At 38.6% G+C, this 25696-nt stretch overlaps 1 protein-coding gene across 3 annotated transcripts in view; it reads right to left on the bottom strand.

Moving 5' to 3' along the window:
* Positions 1-4393: 4393 nt before the first annotated feature.
* asrgl1 (asparaginase and isoaspartyl peptidase 1) overlaps positions 4394-25696 on the bottom strand; it is a 29377-nt gene continuing 8074 nt past the window's right edge. Inside the window, exons 2-8 of one of the 3 annotated variants that reach the window (XM_026189819.1) lie at positions 25128-25233; positions 9339-9534; positions 8715-8857; positions 8245-8399; positions 7574-7695; positions 6046-6156; positions 4394-5318 (exon numbers count right to left, since the gene is read on the bottom strand). In XM_026189819.1, the coding sequence (XP_026045604.1) occupies positions 5113-5318; positions 6046-6156; positions 7574-7695; positions 8245-8399; positions 8715-8857; positions 9339-9534 (933 nt within the window). In that variant the 5' untranslated portion in view covers positions 25128-25233 and the 3' untranslated portion in view covers positions 4394-5112. Of the gene's footprint in view, positions 5319-6045; positions 6157-7573; positions 7696-8244; positions 8400-8714; positions 8858-9338; positions 9563-25127; positions 25234-25696 lie in introns of all 3 variants that reach the window. The other 2 variants (XM_026189817.1, XM_026189818.1) reach the window with 2 other exon arrangements.

Here is a 25696-nt window from a genome sequence, read left to right as displayed (position 1 = left end):
AACGTCAAAGAGGTGATGAGTGTGGATGTTACAAAATTACATGAAAATCCAGTAAACAAACTGATCTCTCACTATTCAGACTGGTACCGTCTAAAAAAGGCAGTTTCCTGGATACTTATGTTCTTTTTTTTTTTTTTTTTAAATGACATCAGAAACAGCAGTATGCGACATTACGTGATGGCAGAGCTTCAGTTCATCCTTTGTCATTTTTTTTTTTTTTTTTTTTTAAATAAATAGGACAGGGGGAATGAATGAGAGAGAGAGGGGGAGAGAAAGAAAGAAAACCAAAGGGGAGAAGAGACGGTGAGAAGGGGGGGGAAGAGAGACAAAAAAAAAAAAAAAAACTCCTGGGTCACCTGTATGGAGAAAAAAACAAACAAACAAACAAACAAAAACAAACAGAGGAGACAGCAAACAACAAAGAGCAACATAATAATAGAGAAAACAAAGCACCATCACAATAAACTAGCTAGTCATAGATATCAGTATTTACTAAGTAATAAACGATATTGTGCAGCACGCAAGATAGACAGCGCACAGTGTGCTTTGAGGCAGCAGCCAAGAAAGCTTTAGTCCGCGTCTGTGAATACCCATGTGTGCATACCTGTGTGGATCAGCATGCTTGCATTCCAAAGGTTTCTCCATGTAATGATCTGCTAGGGAGTGTGGGGGGGCCACAGCCCCGTCCTCCAGGGTGTGAAGCGGGTATGGAGGAGATCAAAACTCCAGACATCCAGAGGCTCCCAGAACACAAGAGACCATGGAAGACCAACAGAGGGGCAGCCGCGCCACTGTCCCAGTAAGAGCTGAGGAGAGTCCCAGATGAGGGCTCGCCCAGCAGCCGCGGAGCAGAAGTCAGGGGGAGTTGCAGTGACGCGCCCGTGAGCTCCGCCGGCCCCCAGCTGCGCCTGAGTGACCGAGCCCTAGGCCGAGAGGCCGGGGGCACCCCACCCCCAAAGGACCTGGATACTTATGTTCAAGCAGCTGCTTTGCAGGTTAAGTTGCATCGGAAGCTTCTCATGTCACAAGCAAGTGGCTGTGAAAGCAGCAAAAGGAAATCTGAAAAGGTTGCAGGTCAAATGCAGCAGTTCAAAACATGTATTAAGGGATCTTCACTTACTACTGCAGATGTTGCAAAGGGAGAAACTGAGATTGTTAAGTTTTGTCAAAATCAAAGCTTCACAGAAAAAATTGCAAGTCTTCAAAAAGGTGACAAGCTTAAAAGGAGCAGTCACATTGCGAAGCTGGATCCTTTTGTCCAGGATGGAGTTTTAAGGGTTGGCGGTAGGTTGCATGAGTCTGCACTACCAGCCGATGTTACAGTTTTTTCTGAATGCTTAAACCCTAACTGTGATTCCTGTAGCACAATCTCTAAAACTATTCAGACTTATAGCAAAACCACTCACTGAGTTTGCAAAACTAAAAGCACAAAAACTGCTTTGCACTCAGTTTGCAATTTTGTAACACACACTTTGCAAAACTGTAGGCACAATTCACTGCACAACACTCAATTACCAAATTTCCAACACACTCCTAGCAAAAGTATACACATGTATGGCTATCATTAACACTATTTTGCCAACTGTCTGGCACACTTTCACATGTGAGAACTTTTTTAGATAATTAGTTCACTTTGCAGTCAGCCTAAGCACTATAATACAGGTAAGCTGTGTGTGCGGAGTACAATGGAGGGAGCAGAAAGAGTGAGAAGTAGAGGAGGCCGAGGAAGAGGACGTGGAGGTGAAGAAGTAGGATGAAGAGGACGACAAGGACAAGGAGGAGCAAGAGGAGGACGAGGAGGGAGGAGAGGAAGATGAGGAGGGGGGAGAGGAAGGGTAGGAAGAGTAAGAAATAGAATTGCTGATGACATCAGAGCTACAATAGTGGACCATGTAATCAACCGTGGAATGACCCTGAGGGAAACTGGCCAACGGGTCCAGCCTAACTCGAGCCGCTACACTGTAGCAAGCACCATAGGGACATCTTGAAATGAGAATCGGTGAGTACAGTCACTTCGCACAAAGATTTGTAGCACTGCCATATGCCAATGAGAAACACACCAATACCATTGATGTAAAAATACTGAAATTGTTACTTTACAGAATTGCTAGATGACCAGATGCTGGGGGCAGAGGAAGCATGTTCACTGCAGACCAAGTAACCCATATAGTCATTATGGCGACTGCAAATAATCCTATACTTGAAAATAAACACTTGTGTTTGTTTTGATGTGTTTGAATAAACACCAGTACTTGAAGTTTGGATCCCTCTATGCTTATGGATCTATGACAGAAGTATGAGCTCAAACTGACATAGCCTACCTTGTGCACAGAGAAAGCAAAAGCCAGATGTGTTTTGTATTCATACCATCAGTGTGCAGTTGGTGCATTGTGTGCTTATTAATATGATGGCTTGTGTTAACTGTTGGATACGAAAATACCATTTTTACAAAGGTGTGGAGAGTTAAGCAAGGGTTATTCTCTTTTACAAGAAAACTACAATGTTTTGCTGATTGGGTGAAGGGTTTTCTTATTTGTGTGAAGAGTTTTGCAAAATTAGCCACTAGTTACAAAAAATGTGCTTAAGCAATCAGAAAAAACTGTAAGCATCCAGTGATTCTCCCTAAAGGTCATCATGTTTCTACTTTGATTCTGAGACACATTCACAAAGAAACAGGTCATGGAGGAAGGAATTACACATTATCCAGGCTGAGATTCTGGATTCCACAGGAAGATTCAGCAATAAGAAAGATCCTGTCAAAGTGTGTAACATGTAGAAGGACATCTCCGAAACCTGGTGAACAAAGAATGGCAAACTTGCCACAAGATCGCCTGATTCCTGACAAACCTCCATTCGCAAAGTGGGCATAGACTATTTTGGACCTTTTGAGGTCAAGCATGGGCGCAGCAGAGTTAAGCAATATGGTGTATTGTTTACATGTCTTGCTGTTAGAGCAATACACATAGAAGTTGCCCACTCACTTGAGACTGATTCTTGCATAAATGCATTCAGGAGGTTTATTGCAAGACGAGGTCAAGTGTCTGTCATGAGATCAGACAATGGCACTAACCTTGTGGGTGCAGAAAAGGAAATGCGTGAAGCAATCAAGGGATGGAATCATTCAAAAATCTCAGAAATGCTCATGGAAAAGGGCATCACCTGGATATTTAACCCCCCAGCAGGGCCACATTTTTGGAGGAATCTGGGAGAGGCAAATTCGCTCAGTTAGGAGAATTCTTAACCAGATCCTAAAGCAGCAACCTCTGGATGATGTATGTTTGCGGACATTGCTATGTGAAATTGAAGCATTTGTCAACGGCAGGCCAATAACAAGAGCGGCTAATGACCCCAATGATTTAGACGCACTTACACCCAATCATCTACTTCTTCTTAAAGGGCAGCCAATACTGCCACCTGGATTGTTTCAAAGAGAGGACTTGTATGCAAAAAAGAAAAGGTGGAGACAGGTGCAGTACCTGTCAGACATTTTTTGGAAGCATTGGACTAAAGAGTATTTGCCGCTTCTACAAGAAAGACAGAAGTGGTTAGTGACTAGGAGAAATCTGAGACCAGGAGATGTTGTTCTTATAGTTGATGACAGTGCACCAAGAGGTTCCTGGTTAATGGGAAAGGTTGAGAGATCAGTTCCAGACTCACATGGACTTGTCAGACGTGTTTGTCAAAACCAAAACTAGCGTTTTGGAGGGGCCTATCGACAAGTTATGTTAATTGCTTGAAATGGAGGCAACAGTTTGAATCTCAGCCTCATGTGTAACAGATTTATGTTCAACACATATGACTTATGTTTCATATAATGTTTGGTTAAGCCAGTTAGATTATGAGTGTTAATATTAAATGATGCTTTATTGTGTTAATATGTAATTGTTATGCCTTAGCAGTAAGAATTAGGGGCCGGAATGTTAGCGCCATTTATAGTTATTACATGTTTTATTTTGAAAAGCCTGAAAAGGATATGATGCTTTTTTTGTGAAAAGTTTGTGAGAAATAAAACAAGCGAATGGCGGAGCGACACGATGGTTTTACCGTCGTTGTTGCACAAACCGACACGTAAAACAGCCTCTTGTCCATCCAGACTCTTATTTTAGATATAAGAGAAATAGAGAACTCCAAGAAGAAGCAAAGATAGCCATTACAATCAGTATTAACAATCATTATGTGATCAGCAGCTCTTCACAGACACTGGGTCAGTTCATCCGCCAGCACATTTAACACACATAAAGCAGCAAGGCAGCAGTTCTCTATAAAATTTTCACAATACTTGATTGCACAACGTCATCAAAGAGCAGATTAGTGGAAGCTGAAGAGGTTCAGTAATTTACACTGACATCACATTAACACAAAAACGGTAAAAATAAAACATCTGAAGATCACATTCACAAATATTTCAATTCAGTTTATTTAAAGTCCCCACACCACATTTTCAGTTTCCGATTTATTTTGCTGTGATTGCCATTCAAACATTCATTTAAAGAAATCTCACAAAAACTCTTTTTTTCAATCAAGAAATTTAAACAACTCTGTAATTTTATTCTTAAGAAATGAGATCAAATGAATGGCTTGGAGTTCTTAAGTCCTGTACAGGACCTACAGGACTCGTGTCCACTTTGCTTCCTGCACAGACTCACTCGAAACCTGAACTTAATGAACATACAATAAAAAAACGTTCATGGGTATTCACGGTTACGGTCTGGACTTGGTTTCTGGTACAATGCTGCCAAAAACAATCATCTACACATGATTTACTGGTGATTTTGAACTTATTGCTTAATACCATTTATCCTAAATAAAGCCCTTGCTAGGCCTGATGTGATTGGTGATTGCTAACATACAAGCACTAAGGCAATGTTAAGACTGCATTAAAGATCAGTTTTAAGAGTGTAATCTGAAATTAGTTCCAGCCTAGAATTCATAGGCTCTGTAAGCCTTTGCGGATAAAAACATTTTGTGTTATAACTTTGTGTTTTAATCAAATGCACAATGACCATCTATCTTAGCACCCGGATAAACTTGTACTGAATTTCTTTTGTTGTCCAAGTAGTATCAAATTCTCTCTTAAAAATGATAGTTAAAAAAAAAGAACAACAACATCCATCAGTTGATGCTTTGGGTGAAGTGTTCTCCAGAGTACTGGCCATAGTGCACAATATCCCTCTGGGCTGCAGCCCACGACATGTAGTTGCTGCTGAAGCGGGCAGCCCAGTGGCCCTGAGGATCCACTGTCACTACCCCGCCTAGCCCCCCAAGTCTGGACTGCATGCAGGCCAGGCCCAAGTCACTGGCATCTTCTACCGACCGACCTGACAAAAGAGGAGACACAAGAAACAGCACTTTAACTCTTTTTGTTTTAATTGAACAGTCTGGAGAGAGGCTCATTGTTACAGTTAGCATTTGTGCTAAAGTCAAAACTTGGTTACAGGAAGAAAACAAGAAGAGCTTTACTGGGATAATTGGTATACTGCTACAGTGAAGGACAAATCAAGGAAAAACAAACAAAAACCTAGGTCCAAATAGCTTCCAGGACCCCAGAAACAGTGCATGCAAGTCCCATGGGTAAAAAGGCTTAGTCGCGGCTCCTCTGAGGAGTTTTAGTTTTTTTCTGGATGTAAATAAATCAAATATGAGAGTTGAAGCTGTGTGTGGCAAAGTGTTACCAACTTCGCAGCTGGTTCTCAACCCCCTCAGCCACAGTGGCTCAGATTTGTGTGTGTGTGTACATGTTTAGACATCTTTGTGAGGACAGAAAATTGGCATGCTACTATACTTTTAGGGACCAACAGTCACTCACGGGGACAAGATGCCCATCCCCACAAGTCTGAAGGCATTTTTTAAGCTCAAAGTGTGGTTTTAGTGTCTGGGTTACAACTAGGTTATGGTTAGGCATTCATTTTTGATGGTTAGGGTCAGGGTAAGCGCTGGGGAAAGCATTATGTCAATGAGATGTATTTACTAAGATATGAAAACAAGTGAGTGTGTGTGTGTGTGTGTGTGTGTGTGTGTGTGTGTGTGTGTGTGTGTGTGTGTTACCTTGCTCCATGTGGAACAGGATGAGTCTGGCCAGTGTAATCTTCATGATGGTCTCACCGTGGCCTGTGGTGGACACTGCTCCTGACTGGTTGTCAGCATACCCTCCAGACCCTGACAAAGACAAAATATTTCAGCCATCCTGCACAGCTTACTGAGCTGTTCTCTGGATCTTCCTGCAGCTATAAGCAGGTTTGGAAGCTTTATGAAAACACTAGCAACACCCAGAGGCAGCCCTGGGAGAACAGATTTTAGCCGTGTCTTTAATGATAAAACTGACAGATGGCTAATGCTGCTGTTGTGTAGTCACAATTCTAATAATTGAACGGCTAATGTTATTATGTGCACCAGCCGAGCATCATAAAATTTATGATGACTGTTTAATATTTTGATGTTGTGAAACAGGAGCTTTACTGACCTCCCAAAATGCCTTATAAGGACCAGGGAGGTGTGTTCTGCTGCTAGTGAGAGGCGGGGGATATGAACGTTGTGTGAAGCAGCTAGAGAAGGTGCAGATGGCATTGCTTGTATCAACACTATTGCAGATGTAACATACAGTATATGGCACAACCTTACTTACATCATTTGAGTCTGATCTCCCCACTGAGTTTGCAGTTTTGGTGCCTTTTGGAACATTTGAATGTAATATTTTGGCAAATATTATGGCCGTTTGTGCAACATTGTCGCAGTTGAAACACTAAATACATTGAGCAAGCCACTTGGGTGACACATGGGTGTCAGACTGAATACATCTGTCTTTTATATACAGTCTATCTACATGCCACCTTGTATGTTCTTGAAACAGCATTTGGACATTTAATACTGTCAATAAAGAGGCTCTGCTATGAAATGTTGAAAATGTTGTTATTAAAAACATTTTTTGAAGTCTCACCTGCACATGGATGCAGTTACACATTTATTTCACTAGATGGAAGACTAAGGCTTTCCCTTAAATTTGCTTGAACTGAACCACAGCAGGCAGCAACACTGTTGTGATTCAGACTTTTGGTTGTTGTAATCCATTGATTGAAATAAGTTCCAGTTCCTTTTGCAAAGCAGCCCACTGCTTTAAAACTTTGATTCTGCACATTTGTCTCTTTAATTAATGTTCTGCATTAGTTTTGGACATTTTGCCCAAGTTTTGCAGACAGTCTTTTTTTTTTTTTTTTAATTCAAGCATTTGTTTCAAAAAAATACTCCTGTCACTCATTTATCGATAGTGACAGATTAGATGGGATTGACACAACTACCAAAAGCAAGTTGCTGCCGTTTACCAAACTAGACTAGGATTTAGCCACTGATATCACAGCATACACCTATGTTTAAATACAATTTAGGTCAGAAGTTTTTTTCCTGCTGCTGTCTAACAAAACATTCTTAGGTAACCTAGAATTGAATCAAATATTAACCATACTCCCATTGTTCACTAAATAACTATTCATTTAAGACTGGCTAAAGGTTAAAAGCTCAGCGAAGACACAAAAACGATTACAACTGCATGTAAATAATTACCAGGCATGTGTGAACTGACCTATGATGGGGGTGTCACCCACCCGACCTTCCATCTTGTTCAGCATCCCACCAGTGGAAGTTGCACAGGCTAAGTTGCCCTCTAAGTCAACTGCTACTGCACCAACTGTGCCTGCCTTCCCCCTACAAAAGAGAGCAGAGCAGCAGAACATATCTGAGAGCTCTAGTTCTATTTTGTTCTGTTTTGCTTTTTCCTCTCCGTGTGTCAAATACACTCAGCGGCCACTTCATTAGGTACTCTTGTTTAACTGCTCAACACCAACGTCTATGCAGTTTTCTACAGACTGGTAAAAAGGACTGGAAAAGCTCTGCTTCTCTAAGATGTTTGTTTTTTAAATACCCAATCATTTTGCTGACCCGCTGTTAATTTACCCAATTAGTTGCCAAATATTCCTTTTCAGTCTTTTTTTTAAATTCAAAGTGAGATAACATCTTTCTGGGTTTGTGTAAGTCCTGCAAAGACTCGTTTCTTCCTCCCTTTATCTACACTAAGAGACGTGAGTGAAGGAAGTCAGAGTCCACATTATGCAACACAGTGAGCTTATGGATCAGTGCGTGCACGGCAGAGATGTCTATTGATCGGTTACATACTAAAAGGGGTCATTTCATTTCATATTACTTTAAAAAATGAAAATAAATAATGCTAGCAAGCTTAAAACTGTTGTGTCTCACATTTGGCACTCCACAGGGTTGGCATCAGGTGCAAGGTTCTTCCTCCAGCGCATGCGGGAATACTCAGTGATGAGGGACTCCTGGGGGACCTCCTCAATCCCCATGGATCGAGCAAACTGATTAGCACCTTCGGCTGTCAGATACGCGTGACTGGTCTGAAGCAAAGATCAAAGTTCACACTGTAAAAAGTTACAGAGCACATTTGAAATACTGTGCTTCGTCCAGACTATACTAACGGTTTCAGTTCAAGCATATAGAATTTTGTTCTTATCAGAAGAAGGAATCATAGCTACAGCTGTAAACAGGCTGTAATCAGCACCTTTAGCTACATTGATAGATAAAGGTGCTGATGAAGGGAGAAAGGTCCTGTAGGTGTCCATTATGTATTTTCAGATAAAAATCCACAGCGGTCTCCACACATGCATGATTCCACACAGTTCCTGCAGTTCAGTCAGGAGAAACATGCATACCTTGTCCATAACAAGTCTTGCTAGCTGGATGGGGTTAGCTATGTTGCGTACTGCGGACACTGCTCCGCTTGCCAGTGTTTTGCCATCCATCACGATAGCATCCATCTCCACCTCTCCTTTGATGTTCAGCACTGACCCACAGCCTAAAATATGAATTGAGAAATGATGCAGCTCCAAGAATCTTTAGTGTCCTGCAGTGACATATGGCCTGTTGGTGTCTCTTAGGTGATCAGAGCTACACGCAGCAGGTTTACTCAACAGCTAAACTGTTTGTTTCTTCTCATCCCAACAAATTCTTATTGACTGCTTTACTTTCACAAAAGAGATACCACAACATCAGTGAAATATATAAAATCAAATAAGAAAAATTTGTGTGGTATATTGGTCATATTTTTTTGTGCAGTGTTTTTTTTAACCAATTGAATTTGATTCCTTGTGCAACCCAATATTTAAAATTTTCTTACACCATCTCAGTGTCCAAAAAAACAAAAAAGGTAATATATTCATTTCTCTCTGTTCATAGTGTCATTCATTCATTCATATACATACATATATATATATTCATATACATACATATATATAGTAAGTGAAAATATTTAATAAAATTCTGAGTTTCTCCATTACCTGCATTGAAGGCAGGGTTATTCTCCATCTGGCTCACAGCCTCCACCACAGCATCCATGCTGCTGCCCCCTCCCTTGAGGATAGCGTACCCTGTCCGCACTGCTGCACAAACCCCTGAAATGGACAGTTCCATCCGCTCCTTTGGGACAAACCCTGCCCCTCCATGCACCACCACCACTGGCAAGAGGTCAGTCATCTGGCAAGAAGTGTCACTCAAATAATATCTGGTGAATTTTTCAGCATAAACAGATATTTTTAACGCACACACGTACACAAACACACAAACACACACACGGGTTATGTTAAGCAACAGGTATTGTTACGACCCGGCTCTGCTAGGCGACAGTGGACGTAACATAAACGAGCCCAGAGACTAGGGGGTTAGATAAAAAGAAAAACATAAGGTTTATTAACACAACTGAAAACCGTTAGTGAAACAACTCACTAGGCAATAGAGTGATTTTAAACAAACATAACAAACAACTCAAGTAATACTACTAACACCAGTAGAACACTATTCATCTAAACATCTCACGGGAGGCAAAGGCAAGAGGGACAGTCTCCACAGTCTGTTCAAATCAACAAGTCCCTCCACGAATGAAGAATCCTCAGCCTTTTATTGTGAGGTTGTCTTCTTGTTTTGTTTTGTTTTTTATGCCAGCATATGCCAGTTCTATGGGAATCCCCCATTTTGGTGCAAAAATAGGATTTTAAGCCTGTCAAACTCAGCTTTCATTGCAGAGTCAACTAAATTGTGTGTGTGTGTGTGTGTCATAACCGCATTAACACGGCAACTCTCCGTTAGCAAGTTAGCTCAAGTTAGCCCCACAGGGGCTGCACTGCGTCAACACGTTAGCTTGTTAATAGGGCTGGGTATCATCACTGATTTCTAGAATGGATTCGATTCTGATTCAAAAGGTCCCATATCGATTCGATCCATTATTCAGTAGGGCTGTTCGATATAACCATATATATCGGATGACGATATAAAAACATCTATCGTTTCATTTTATGCTATCGTTTATTTCATGGTGTCGCAAAATAAACTGTTTACGGCAATATTTTTTCATCGTTTTGATGTTCACTGTAGTGGCTATTTCAATTACATACATGCCAGCCCTCCAGATTTTTCTGGGAGAATCCCGGAGGCACGATTCTCCCGAATTTCTCCAGATTTTCCACCCGGACAACAAAATTGAAAAACCATATCGCAGAATTCATAGTGCGGCCCAACCAATTCCAGTTTCCAGCAATGACGGCAGCGACTTAGTTTTAATATTACTCTTATTTCTCTTTCTGGGTCGCAAAAAAAACTTTTAACATATTTTCAGGTGAGAATGTAGCTGTGTAAACGTCAAATATCTGAGCCGACCGACACATCATTTTCAAACCCCCGCGGTCTTTTGCTACTCGGGTTAAACAGGATATATAAGTCACTTTGATAACTTAAAAATGTTATTGTTTGGCTTTTTCAGTGTTTTATTTGTTTGTGATTAAATCGGTTTGGCGGAGATTAAAGTTATTAGATTAGATTAAATTTAACTTTATTAATCCCTCAGGAGGGTTCCTCCGGGGTTTTCACACAGCTGAATAAACATCAAACAGAAAATGATTAAACAGAAGAGTTTACGCCAGCACCCGGTTATATTTTAGATAGCAAGGAGCAGACGACAGAGTTTCACTCCACCGAGGGAGCCTGTGATGCACTACCCGGCTTTCTTTAGACTGCAAAGGCCGGGTCCTCAGGTGGAAGCAGCCTCTGAATTTTGACCCCCCCCCCCAAACAGGTCTTTTGAATGTCACCCTAGTATGGCCACAACACCTCACTCTTGGAGCACTTTTTTGCCACATGTGTCGCAAACCACGGCTGTGTCCCAATTCAGGGTCGGCACGCTTGAAGTACGCGCACTATGTTTACTACGTACGGTGCGTACTATAAGTACGAGAAATGCGGAAGTGAGAGGCTTGTGAAATGAGACGGTCTAGCCTTCGTCATGCTGTTCAGGTTGCCTAGCAACCATGATACTAACCGCGAGAAATGTTACATACAGCATTGTTTGACAGAAATGAAGGAGAAAAAAATGTTTTGTTGGTCATTCATTTTTGTCATGACATCACTGTGATTAGTTGAGTATCTGAGGCTGAGACCACGGGACTGTAAAACATGATTGTTGGGCTTCATTTCTGCACTGAACAGTCATTTCAAGATTAGTTAGTAAATAACAATTAGCTAATGTTGTTCATGAGACTAAAATCATCTCACTGTGGTAATGTAAATACTGTATAATATGGACAATATTATATATATTGTCAGATTATTATGATATATATTACAGCAGTGAGCTTGAACTCTAGGTCAAAGATTCAAGTTGCATTTATTTATATTTCCTATCACCTTAAATCTTCACTCAAAGACAAGTATCTTTGACAGTGTGTATATAGATGTATTATATATGAGACAAATATTGTTCTTTTAATATGTTGGCATTACTACATTTGGCTCAATGCTTACATATATGTGTAAAAACAAAATGTACGAGCTGTGATAACTGTTTCTGATAGAATGAAGAGTAGACTGATGTATTAAATATTCCTTTATTGGGTGAGAAAATCAGACCATGTCATAACTGCTTTAGGTCATACAGAATAGATATCAGAGCCTTAAACAGGCTGACTTCTGCTAAATGGGTCAAACTGGGCAGAGTAGAGGCTTTAAAACCAAGTTAACGCTGACGTAGTACAAACATCACTAATGTCCAGTGTTGGGGAGTAACGGAATACATGTACCGCCGTTACGTATTTAAAATACAAAATATGAGTAACTGTATTCCGTTACAGTTACCGTTTAAAAAGGTGGTATTCAGAATACAGTTACTTTGTTGAAATAAATGGATTACACGGCGGTATTTTCCTGTTTCATATTGTGGCGGGTCAGGACTGTTTGGGTTTTGTTTGACAGCTATGTTCTGTTGTTCCAGGCGGCAGCGTTACGGTTGCCATGGTGACGCGTTCTCTCTGCGACTGTGTGTTTCCTGGGTGAGAGAGCGCTTTTTTGTTGTTGTTGTTGTTGTGCTAAGCTAATAAGCCTAAAGAATGTAGCCTTATGGCAGTGTAGTCCGTGCTGCAGGGAGAATGGACTGCCATACCTGTTATGTGTCCGTGAGCGTGAGGAGGGAGGAAAATGTGAGTGGAAAAGTACGAGCTGTGACCGGGCAGAAACAATAATAACCACTGCAGCCAAGAAGAGTGCCTGACGAGCCCAGTTGTAAGTAAGCTATTAAGACTCGACTGTACACTGTGTTCATGTTTTCCTCCGAAACAATAAGTTCCGTTGGAGCAGCCTTTCAACACCTCTCTCTGTCTCTATTTTTTGGCTATGAGCCCGACACGGAACCGACGTATTAGCCAGAGGTCCCTTTACTACGGTTCGGAGCCGAGGACCTTCAGTAATAGTAATGAATCACACAGCAACAGTACATTCATGCAGTTGTAAAAAGCATGATAATATATTAAGTAATCCAAAGTATTCAGAATACGTTACTCTCATTGAGTAACGTAACTGAATACATTTTGGGGCATGTATTCTGTAATCTTTAGTGGAATACATTTTAAAAGTAACCTTCCCAACACTGCTAATGTCACATAACTTTGCGGACATGTGGCCAACAGTAATGTTTTAATGTTCTTCATTATTAAAGATTCGCACATAAGTGACATCATATTCAGTACTTACTTTTGACAGTTCAATCTTCGGCCGCTCCCTTCTGCCTTCTGCCGTATTTTGCAGCAAAATTATCCACACCCACCGCTGCGCTATGGATTGTGGGATATATGGGACCACGAAGCGTGCACCGGACATTGGTCGTGTCCAAAGTCATGGGTTGCATCCTCCTGAGGCCGCATTTGTAGACCGATTATGTCACAGCGACGCGCCGAAGGCTGTCCAAATTCGTAGACTCCTCCGAATGCAGCCGACAAATGACTCCTTTTCCCCGAATTTGAAGGATGGGTCGGGTGTGTCCTTCGTGTCTTACCATATCCCAGAATTCATAGCCAAACTCCAGTTTCCAATAATGGCGGCCGCTACTAAGTTTTAAAATTACTCTTACTAATCTTTCTAGGTCACAAAATAAACTTTTAACATATTTTCAGGCGAGAAACTAGCTGTGTAAACATCAAATATCTGCTAGGTTTATCAAGATATCGCATATTTGCAAAAGTGCTTCGACGTTTTCGGAGCATCAGCTACCCACCAGCTCGATAGCAAGCCGGGAGCTCGAGGGTCACTGAAGCCACCGAAAACGGCACAACATTTTCAGATCACGCGGAGTTTCGCTACTCAGGTTAAACGTAATATATAAGTCACTTAGACAACCTAAAAATGTTATTGTTGGGATTTTTTCAGTGTTTTATTTGTTCATGAGTAAATCGGTTTGGCTGAGATTAAAGTTATTAGATTAGATTAGATAAAACTTTATTAATCCCCCGGGTGGGTTCCTCCGGGATTTTCACACAGCTGAATAAACGTCAAACAGAAAACTGATTTAACAGAAGTATGAGACGGTCGAGAATTTACGCCAGTGTCCTGTTATATTTTAGATAGCAAGAAGCAGACTGAGTTTATGAGTCTGACTGAGTTTATGTAGAGTTCAGAGAATAAGTAAAAATGCATTTTTACTTATTCTCTGAACTCTACATAAAGAGGGACGTTTGACAGTTTTGAATGGGATAGGAGGTGCCGGCACCGCTGTTCTTTCACCTTTCCCTAAACAGGAAAGTAAACTAAATTTTTCTTTTTTGTATATATTCAAGTTTGATATTCTTAATATTTTGAACTCTGGTTTTTTTTTGTCCTACGCACATTTTTATCCTTTGTGTCGTTGAGTGTTAGAGGTCTCAGGGATAACGTTAAAAGAAAAGCAATGTTTTTGTTTATCAAAGGGCTAAAAGCGAATTGCGCCTTACTACAAGAAACTCATTCAAGTGACGCTGATGCCACCTTCTGGTCAAATCAGTGGGGTGAAAAAATCCTCTTCAGCCACGGATCCAACCACTCTGCTGGAGTAGCTCTCTGTTTCTACCGATGTCCAGGGAAGGTTGTGACTTTTCAGGCTGATAATTCAGGACACTGGCTGGCAGTTGTATTGAATATTGATGGTTCATTTGTGATTCTAGTAAATGTTTATGGGTACTCCTCTGTAACTCTAAATAAGCTCATGCTGGAAAAAATAACAGATGTCCTTTCCGAGTATAAACTTTTATACCACACAGACCATGTATTACTAGGCGGTGACTTTAATCTTGTTCCAAATGAATGGCAGGATAGAAATCCTCCTAGATACAGTATTAATCAGTGGAATCCAATTCTAACAAAGTTCATTGATTCAAACAATTTAAGTGATATACGGAGAGAGAAAAAGCCTGGAGTTACTCAATTCTCTTGGATTAAACCAAATGGTAATAAGATAAGATAACCTTTATTAGTCCCACACGTGGGAAATTTGTTTTGTCACAGCAGGAAGTGGACAGTGCAAAAGTTATGAGGCAAAAATTAGAATACAATAAGAATAAATACAGTACACAACTGTACAGAATAGAATAAAATAAAATACTATATACAGTAGAATAAAATAAAATAAATATACAATAAGATAAAAATAGAATACAAATACAAATACTATATACAACTGAGTAAAAATACAACGATGACAGAAAGGATTATTGCACTTAGTATTATTGCATATGTATGGATGTGTGTGCTTGATCAGTTAAAGTCTTTATTATGGAGTCTGACAGCAGTGGGGAGGAAAGACCTGCGAAATCTCTCCGTCCCACACCGTGGGTGCCGCAGTCTCCCACTGAAGGAGCTGCTCAGTGCTGTCACAGTCTGCTGCATGGGGTGGGAGATGTTGATGGTGGGAGATAATATGTCCAGATTAGATCTGTGGTTGGGCTCGACTTTACTATATAGATATGTTTCACATGTTTCCATCTCAGCAGCCCCATTGACAGATCACAGTATTATTACTCTTAAACTTAACCCTGAAAATAAAACACAATTTAAAAAAAGACTACTGGAAATTCAATGCAGATCTGTTAATTGATGATGAGTATGTTAAGATGGTTAAAGACCTCCATGAAATTTGCAATGATGGAACAATTGGTACTTACACACACGGATGGGAATTTTTTTAATTTAAAGTTAGAGAATTTTCAATTACGTTTAGTAAAATGAAAAGTAGACAACAAAAGGAATCTGAAAGTAAATTACTTTACAATATAAATAGCTATTGTAATAGACAGTTTATATCGGAGGCTGATAAGAAATCCCTTTTGTCGTTTTTGATCAGATTGAACCTTATATTCCAAAAATCGATTCTGTATTCAGAGAAATTTGTGATTCTGATATATCACTGGATGACTTAGATCAAGCCTTAAACAAACTGAAAATGGACAAAGCTCCTGGTTGGGATGGCTTGACTGCCATCTTTTATAAATTCTTCTGGAAAGAAATAAAATAATTTTTCTTCAAAACTATTAAGGAAATCATTAGTAATGAAACATTAGCAACGGCAATGAAACAGGGTCTTATCTCCCTTATTCCCAAACCTGGTAAAGATAAAAGACTAATCGATAATCTACGACAAATTACTCTATTGAATACAGATTATAAAATTCTTGCTCATGTTATTGCAAACGGATTAAAGGACAGCTTAGATCAGATTATTAGTGAAACACAATCTGGGTTCCTTAAAAATCGTTCTATCCACAATAATATTAGATTGGTTTTAGATCTACTGGATTATAATCACTTAATTGAAGATGATGGTGTGATTCTTTTTGTAGACTTTTATAAAGCATTTGATACGGTCGAACATCCTTTCATTTTAAAAGCTTTACAGTATTTTGGTAAAAAAAATTCATAGATTTAATTTCTTTATTATACTCTGACATCAATAGTTCTATTTCTTTACCTTTTGGAACGACTAAAAGATTTAACATCAGTCGAGGAATCCGTCAGGGGTGTCCAGCTTCTCCGTTACTTTTCATTATTGTAACGGAACTTTTAGCTATTTTCATGAAACACAATCCAAATATTCAACCACTGAATTTGATGGGAGCCCCATTGATCATAAGTCAATTAGCAGATGATACTACACTGTTTTTAAAGAACATGTCACAGGTTCCTCTTACACTAAATGAAATTTCACTATTTTCAAAGGCCTCTGGTTTGTACCTGAATATTAGAAAATGCGAATTATTAACTATTCATGATTGTAAACCCAATATCTCTCTTAACATAGCTATAAAAACTGAAATTAAATATTTGGGTATTATAATCTCAAAGAATACAAATAATAGAGAAAATCTAAATTTTGAGCATATTACCCAGAAATCTAAAAAGATCCAAATCAGCTGGTTACAAAGAGACCTCTCCATCTTTGGATGCGTCTTGCTTACTAAAACAGAAGGTATCTCTCGACTGATTTTTCCATCAAATGCTTATATGTTTCCAATAGACTAATCAATAATATAAATCAAATTCACTTTAATTACATTTGGAGAAACAAGCAACATTATATTAGGAAAAACGATGAAGTGAAATCATTTGAAGAAGGAGGTTTGAATGCGATTGATTTTGAGCAGTGGATGGTTCCATCAAACTCAAATGGTTGCAGTCTTTCATAAATAACTCAAACAGTATTTGGTTTTATTTCCCCAAAGTAACGCTTGGTGGCATTGAATTTCTCTTAAAGTGTGACTTAGAAATTTCCAAATTACCAATTAAATTATCCAATTTTCATAAACAGGTTCTCCAGTACTGGAAAATGATTTACAAGCATAATTTTTCTCCAAATACAAATTCGATTTGGAACAACAGATGTATATTGATAAAAAAGAAAATCCATCTTTTATAAGGATTGGAGGGATCATGGAATTTGGACCGTTTTACACCTTTTAGACAATGACGGCAATGTATATTAAGATAATTATGGCTTATCATGTACTCAAAGTAAATTCATTAAAGTTGTGAAAGCCATTCCCCCTGCAATGATTCAGATGGCTAAAGCCAGTTTAACCTATTCTTCCTCTATAATTCGTGAACCGTCCTTAATTATTGATGATCGTCAATTTAAAAGGAAAGACATGCAATATTACATTTTTAAGGACAATTCTAACCAAACAACTTTTTCCTTCTCAATTAAAAAGAAAATATCTGTTTAAAGATTATAATTCGAGGTTTTTGACTAAGTATCTTTCTTTTCCAATTTCACCAAAAGCAAAAGAAAATCACTTTAAAATCTTAAATGCCATATACCCATCCAAGGACTATCTTCACAAGAAATTCAATATAGATACGAACGCATGCACTTTTTGCAACACTGATATTTAGACTACAGAGCACCTTTTTTATTCATGTGAAAGTTCCAGATCTTTTTGGGATGCTTTTCAGAACTGGTTAACCTCTAAAAATATTGACTGCCCTTCTCTAACCTTTCAAGTAATTCGATTTGGCCTGCAAACAGAAAATAGAATTTGGGATTAAGAACTTATTTATAGTTGCAAATATTTTTATTCATAAATGTCGCTTCTTGAAAATTACTCCGATTTTTGCTGACTTTAAAAATGAAGTCCTTCTATTGAAGGCTTCATTAGACAAGTGTAACTTAAATAAAGCTCACACCTTACTGGAATTTTTGATGCTGCTTTTCAACTGATGTAGCTAGACTGTGTGTGCGTATTTTTGATTTCTTTGTTTTTTACTTTATATGGAAGGTCATTTAATGTACTTGTATGCTGCTTTATGTTATTTCTGACCTATACTGTTCTTTTGTTCTTTGTTCGATGGCTGCTTTGTTCTTAACCACCTATATTTATACTTGTACATATCTTTTTGATTTGTAAGATATGCGCTGTAATTGTTAATTTATACAAATAAAAAAATATATATATTTGAATGATACGGTTAGCGCCCAGTTAGCTCCTAGCGTTTCTCAGCAGCTCTGCCTCCTTTTCGACTACCGGGACATTTAAACAATGGATAATCCGTATACAAAGAAATTCATGCTTTTCTCCTCAACAGAGAGCGTTCCCCGATTGAACAACAGCGCCGTAAAATAAGAAGAATGGTGCCTAATGACAGAGTTAATAATACAGACTTTATAATATGTCACGCGAAGATTCAGCAGCCAGATGAAGTGTTTACTGGCAATTGACAGTGATAGCGGACATTATCATCACTTTTCCAACAATCCTCTCCACACAGACAAGCATAAACACACTCGATTATCACTAAATCAAATTTAACACACGTTTGTAATGACGCTAATTCAGTTTACAATAGGGTTCATTCGCTCGGTCAGCAGGTGGCGGTATCCTCGTACACTGGGGAGTAAACTGCCATTAAACGAACAGAAGAAGAAGAAAACCCTAGCACATGCGCTGTACGGTCCGACTTTACACATGCGCAGTAAGGATCGGGAGCCCCGATCTGTCACTATCTTTTTATTTTTTTGTTTTTGTCTACATTCTATTAAATGTTTCATTATCGGAAACATTTTAAGAGATACTTGTTATTCTTAACATCTTAACAGATACTCTGACCCGTAACTATCGTAAAACGCTTCGATCAGAAGTAGACACCTTTCGCGCATGCGGGGTACCGATCGGGTTTCCGGTACGGATCGGGTAGTGACACGGACCACGTTTGATATTTGGGGAAATTGACGGTGCATTTGGAGTACGCATTTGAAGTAAACTTCAAATTGGGACAGCCGTCGTCGCGTGGCGGTGACGTAATCACACTCAAAATGCATACTTCAAGCGTGCGGTCTCTTATCATGTGTTCTCTAATTTAGGAGGCCTTAACTTCCTACTGCTCTGCAATTATAGTATTCCAAAAATACCACTTTCATCAACAAATTCTTTTGGCATGGGCGCTGATTTACAAACACAATTTCTCTCCACAAAACTGTTTTATTTGGAATAACTGCAATATTATTTATAAAAATAAAACTCTTTTTTTAAATAACTGGTTTAATAATGGAATAATCTTGGTTAGTCAGTTATATAGAGAAGATGGACTCTTTTATAATTACTCTGAGTTCCTCAGGAGATACAATGTACCGATAACGCCTAAAGAATTCTCAATAGTGTTCGATGCCATCCCATCTGGTCTGTCTATGTTACACAGATGCTCCCACAGTGCTCCACTACAGGTCACTCCCCCGGATGTGTTACATTCTTCTCTTGGCAATGTTTGCTTTTCCTCTCATAAGTCTATAAATACCAAAATAAGATCTCTCTTTCAGGATGCAATGGTCTCTGTTCCATCAGCCATATTTTATTGGGCCAATTTTGTAACAGATATTGAATGGAAAAAAGTTTGGATTTTACCACAAAGGTTTTTCTTGACAAACAAAATTAAAGAGATTTCCTTTAAGTTGATTCATAAGTTTTACCCTACCAAACAATATTTGTCCAAATTTATGGCTGAAATAAATGTAAATTGTACCTTCTGTCAAGAGCAACCTGAAACAGTTTCTCATCTGTTTTGGTCATGTAAATTTACATGTAAATTCTGGAAGGATTTCCACAAGTTTATTGCTGACTTTGTTCTCCCTAATCTTCAACTATACTATAAGGATGTTATCTTTGGCTATTATAATTTTAAAGACAAGGACAATGATGCTTTCTTCTTTATAAATTTGGTTTTATTTTTGGCAAAATTTCATATACACAAAAGCAAAGTCCTCGGCAGAAAGCCTGAACTTCCTATATTAAAAATGGAACTTGCACAATATATAAGGACAATCTCCTCATCAAAAAACACTAAGGCTCTCAAGACTGTTAACATCTATAACCGATTGAAACTGCTAACTTGATTTTGGCTCTTGCAAACTTCTGTTTATTTATGTTCCCCTTAATCTATTTTATTTTTTGTACTCACTTTTGTCTCACTGTCCTTGTCACTCTTTCTGTTCTTCATTGTACTACCACAATGTCATCTTTTATTTGATCCCTGTTTTACTTGACTGTATGTCTAAAATGTGATAAATAAAGTTTAAAAAAAAAAAGCGTGCGGTCTCTTAATTGGGACACAGCCCACGTTTCAGCTGTTTGTTTGGGTTTTTTTTTTTTTGGGGGGGGGGGGGGGGGTGGGGGGCCTTCAAACCTTCATTTAAACCTCAGTACAATACAAAATACAATTAAACAGTACCATAAAATTACATACCATAGTCAATCCAAATAAAAAAACAATTCAGAACCTACAATATAAATATGCTAGGAGGAAAGTAACTGATCAAGCCAAAGAATAAAGTGATTGAAAGATTTTGATTTTCTCACAAACACCAATAGTTTTTATAGCTTTTGGGTTAGTGGAGTTCTTAATTGAATTAAGATACTGTACAAGTTCAAAGGAGAATACATAAAAAGAGGGATGTCTTCCTAAACATTTGGACTTGTGAATATGAAATTTAGCCATTTAAATTAACAAGTTAATCATATATAATAATAATAATAATGGATTGCATTTACATAGCGCTTTTCGGGACCCCTCAAAGCGCTTCCTCAATACCACTATTCATTCACTCTCACATTCATACACTGGTGAAGGCAAGCTACAGCTGCCCTGGGGCAGACTGACAGATATCTGTTATCAAAGTTGAATTGTCTTTGGTTTTTGTGTAGACCAAATAAAACATATTTCCAAAACAGTACAAATCCTTTAAATACATTTTCTGAAATAAAAACACAAACTCTGCCAAAAAAGATGTATAGTAGATTTCTTGGAAGTTTTACAAAAGCTACAGCTTGTATCAATGTCTAAATTGAATTTGCTTTAAAGATAATCTTTAGAAGGATAAATTCTGTGTATTAATTTATAAGAAATATCTTTAATTTTATTGGTAATTAAAAACTGATTAGGGAGTCGCCAAACTTCGTTCCACATAATACCATCTGACAACCTGTTCCAGAAAAAAATTACATATGGTACCGTGGTTATGCTTCTCTGAAATAAAGATCTGATAGATTTATTGTTGTTTTTAGATTGCTTAGAAAAGCAAATCTTGCCAACAAAAGTTTGTATAGGAGATGCCAACGGCCTGTGGAATGAAGTGATATTAGGTTGATTCTTAAACAGCATACAAACCCCTGATGGTATTGAGCCAAATACTTTTGTATAATCATGACGATTTATAGCTAAATTGAAATGTAAACAAAATTCTTCATAGGAGAAAAGCATACCATTCGAATCAAATAATTGGTTGACTAAAACAATGTTATTCCTAAACCAACTATCTAAGAAGAGAGATTTTCTTTTAAATAAAATATCCTTGTTATTCTAGATATAATAACTGTGTGGACTAAAGTTATGCTTGTAAATAAGAGTCCATGCTAAAAAAAGCTTGACGATGAAAAGCAGAGACTTTTATAGGGATTTTATCAATATCTTTTCTTTTTTTTTTTATTCATATTTTGGATGGACAGAAACATTAACAAATATACAACTGGAATAATCATACTGTCAGTTCTCTGTCCGTTTCTTAACAACAACCAACAAATAAGGACTAACAGTAACTAAGACAAACAGACAAACACAAAAAAAAAAAACCCAGGAGAAACAAAATGATATACCGCCTCCTGGGAAACTTCAGCAAAAACAAAAGCAATGGGGGCAAAACACCCGGGTGCCTAAAAACAAAACATAACCTTGACCACTGATGACATTAAGACAATTTCTTCCCTCTATTGACTTTCAAAGTAAAAAAAAAAAAAAAAAAAAAAAAAGACAACAACAAATGTCATGAAAACAACATACCATGATGAAACCAGCGTCTTCCAACTGTCCTCTAAAATCTGGATACCCAGATCCTTCTCCCAACACTGCCTCAGTCCCCCCAAATTGGGAGAGTGTGCCTCTCTGAAGATCCCATAGAATTTGGATGCCCTGATTCTATTAATGCCAGGGGCTAGAGCTGGGCGATATATCGAGTTTTTAAAAAATATCGATATATTTTTATACGAGATATAAGATGTGACAATATCCTTTATATCGATATAGTCTATGTTACGTATAATTATACTTGTGGAGCCGCAAGTTTGCCTCTCTTTCGTCCACTTTCGTCTTTACGCAACGTTACTCGGCCTCGCCTCTCCTTCACTGAACACAACTCCCCCTCCTCCCCCATCGCTTCACCTGCAGGAAGCGACAAGATGGACACGGCAAATCTCCGTTAACAAGTTACTGCGCATCGCCCCGTGCGTGGGGCTGGACGGCGTCAATGTGTTAGCTAGCTAACCACGCTAACGCCATGCAGCCTAGAGGTGCTGCACGGACTAAAATCCTTTCATTTTCTCAAAAGTTGACAGCGCGCCTTATGTATGAATTCTGGTTGTGCTTGATGGCCGCGAACCGATTTTATGTGGAACACGGCGCTCAGCAATCTGTCAAAAAATGTTTTAATATGACTTTGCTAAGCTACGGAGCTGCACCGCTTGATGGATTGTCGGAGCATTACGGCTGAGCCTCGCGGAGTGATACGTACTGTGCTTCAACGTAATATTACCCTACTGTGTATAAGGACCATAAATGGCACCTGTTGAGAGACGTGGTTGCGAAGCGGATTTCAAACTCCAGGCTGTCAGTCACGCAGTACAAGTTGGGAACAGAGCAGCTGTGAAATCTGTCTTTGTTATTGTGCTCAGCGTCTTTTAGTTTACATTTTGACTGCACAATTGTGAGCTTTTTGTTATGCACAAAAACAACATTGTTTTCTTTTATTTATGGAGCATTATTATTTAATAAATGCTCATAATTTATTTTTGAGTAAATTTGATGTACATCTGCTCTATGTTAATAAAAGTGCCTGTGTGACATCTGGGACACAGCTTTGACTAAGAACTCTCTTCTTGTTCTTACTTTATGGCTTTAAAAAAAATATATCGAGATATATATCTTATATCGCCATCCAGCTAAAAAATATCGAGATATGAATTTTGGGTCATATCGCCCAGCCCTATCAGGGGCTACAAACAACTTCTGAATACTAGATGGAGGGTCTGGATTATTATTCAAAATGGTTTTAATACAGTGTCTTATTTGAAAAAACCTCCAAATTTCCCTTGGATCCAGATTGAATTCTCGTCTGATTTCTGCAAACGATTTCATGCCAGTCTGCCCAAATAAATCCCCCATCTGATTGATACCTGTCCTAGCCCAAGCCTCCCACCAGACCGGTTTCTTACCAATTAATATTTTCTTATTATACCAGATAGAGGCTCTAGCGGTAAGATAAGGGCTAATGTTGGTATATTGGGGAGCTCTAAACAAGGTCTCTTGCATGAAAGCCAATACTGGATCTTTAAACGGTACTGGTCTTCCCTTCTGAGTAAGGAAGGCCTCTAAAGACGAAGGAGCCACAAGACTTTCCTCAATCGCAACCCATGATAGCTTCTCAGTAAAGGAATTATGTATCTTAACTAACAGAGAGGGAGAAAGCATAATGATACCAGACCATCTCGGACAATGCCAACCCACCACTCTCTTTAGCAGCATATAATTTGGACCGATTAAAAGATGGCTTTTTGCCTGCCCACACAAAACCCTCCACACATGCATTATAAAGCTTTAGCAAGTTATGTGGGACTGCTATCGGTAACATGTGAAGAAAGTACTGAAGTTTAGGGGCAATAATCATCTTCACCAAATTAATTCTGCCCAAAAGGGACAGATTTATTTTAACCCAATTCTGCAACAGCGGACGAATGTTTTGAATCACTGGGGAGATGTTTACTTGCATTATGTTGTCTAAATCAGGGGTCAGTTTAATCCCTAAGTAAGTCAAACCCTCGGGCATCCACTTGAAATGCCATGAGCTCCTCATAACTGGCGGACACAATTTAGAAATGGGCATAACTTCCGACTTAGACCAATTTATGGTGTAGCCAGAGATTACAGAAAATGAATCAATAATTGAGGAAATTGCAGGAATGGCCTGTTCTGGGTTACTTGAGATCAGTAAAATGTCACCTGCATACAAAAAAGTTTTGTGTTCTTCTTGACCCATATCCAACCCTCTGATTTTCTTACATTCACGTAATGCAATAGCCAAAGGCTCCAAAAACAGGGCAAAAATGAGAGGTGATAAGGGTGAACCTTGTCTAGTACCCCGACTTAACGAAAAGGAGGGTGACATTATCCCATTGGTAATAACTGTAGCCATTGGATCTGTGTATACCACCTGAATCCACTGCCTAAAAAAGGGACCAAAACCGAATCTCTTCAACGTATAAAACAGAAAGGGATACTCAACTTTATCGAAGGCCTTCTCTGCATCTAAGGAGAACGCGACGACAGGGTCTAAATTAGTCCTGCTCTTCCAGAATATGTGCAATAACCTACGTAGATTATCTGCAGAACTTCTGTTTTTCACAAAACCGACCTGATCCCTATGCACCAAATACGGAAGAACTTTCTCAAGCCTAAAAGCTAGTATCTTAGAAATAATTTTTTCGTCCACATTAATTAATGAAATTGGGCGATAATTCCCACAATACTGTGGGTCTTTCCCTTTTTTATGTAATAACGTGATCACTGCCGATCGCATACTAAATGGTATAGTCTCCCTCTTTGAAACGCATCTTGATATACCGACAGTAGTCTTGGAGCTAATTCGTCCACAAACACCTTATAAAAATCTGATGGAAATCCATCGTTGCCTGGAGATTTGCCCAATCTAAGACTGCCAATTGCCTGCTTAACTTCAATTAGTGTAATCTTACCTTCTAATACAATTCTTTGATCTTCAGACAGGCTGGGAATTTTAATAGAAGAGAAGAAATCTGACAGCCTCTGTTCCTCCACCAATCCATTAGAGGTGTAAAGCTCCTGATAAAATTTATTAAAAATATCATTAATTTCTTTTTTACTGGTGGTCAACTTATTATTATTACTAGGAACAAAAATAGATGGTATAAGGTTGCTAGATTTTATCTGCTTAACCCTGTGTGAGATTATAATATTATTTTATGCCATGTTATACCCCTAATTAAAGATTGTGAATTATTATGTAGTTTTAGTTTGCATTATTCTCCTGAATTAGAAGAAGGTGATAACTATTGCATTTGTTAAACTGATTTGCATTACATTAGACTGCTAATTTATTGTGAATGAATGATATTGTTATATGATGCATTATACTGCTGAGTTATAAGAAATACTGTTCGCAGAAAGTCATTGCCTTATTTGTCTGAGTAGAAGAGAACAGAACATACTGAAGTTTTCTGCCCCATCTCAGCAGGAGCAGATAAACAGGGAGTCGTAGCTTAGGCGCTGTGTGAGAGAAAGAATG

This window comes from Astatotilapia calliptera, chromosome 13 (genome assembly GCF_900246225.1).
Source record: "Astatotilapia calliptera chromosome 13, fAstCal1.2, whole genome shotgun sequence".
In the NCBI taxonomy this organism is placed as follows: domain Eukaryota; kingdom Metazoa; phylum Chordata; class Actinopteri; order Cichliformes; family Cichlidae; genus Astatotilapia; species Astatotilapia calliptera.
Note: the sequence above shows the minus strand (reverse complement) of the source record. Positions and strands in the feature narration are given on the sequence as shown.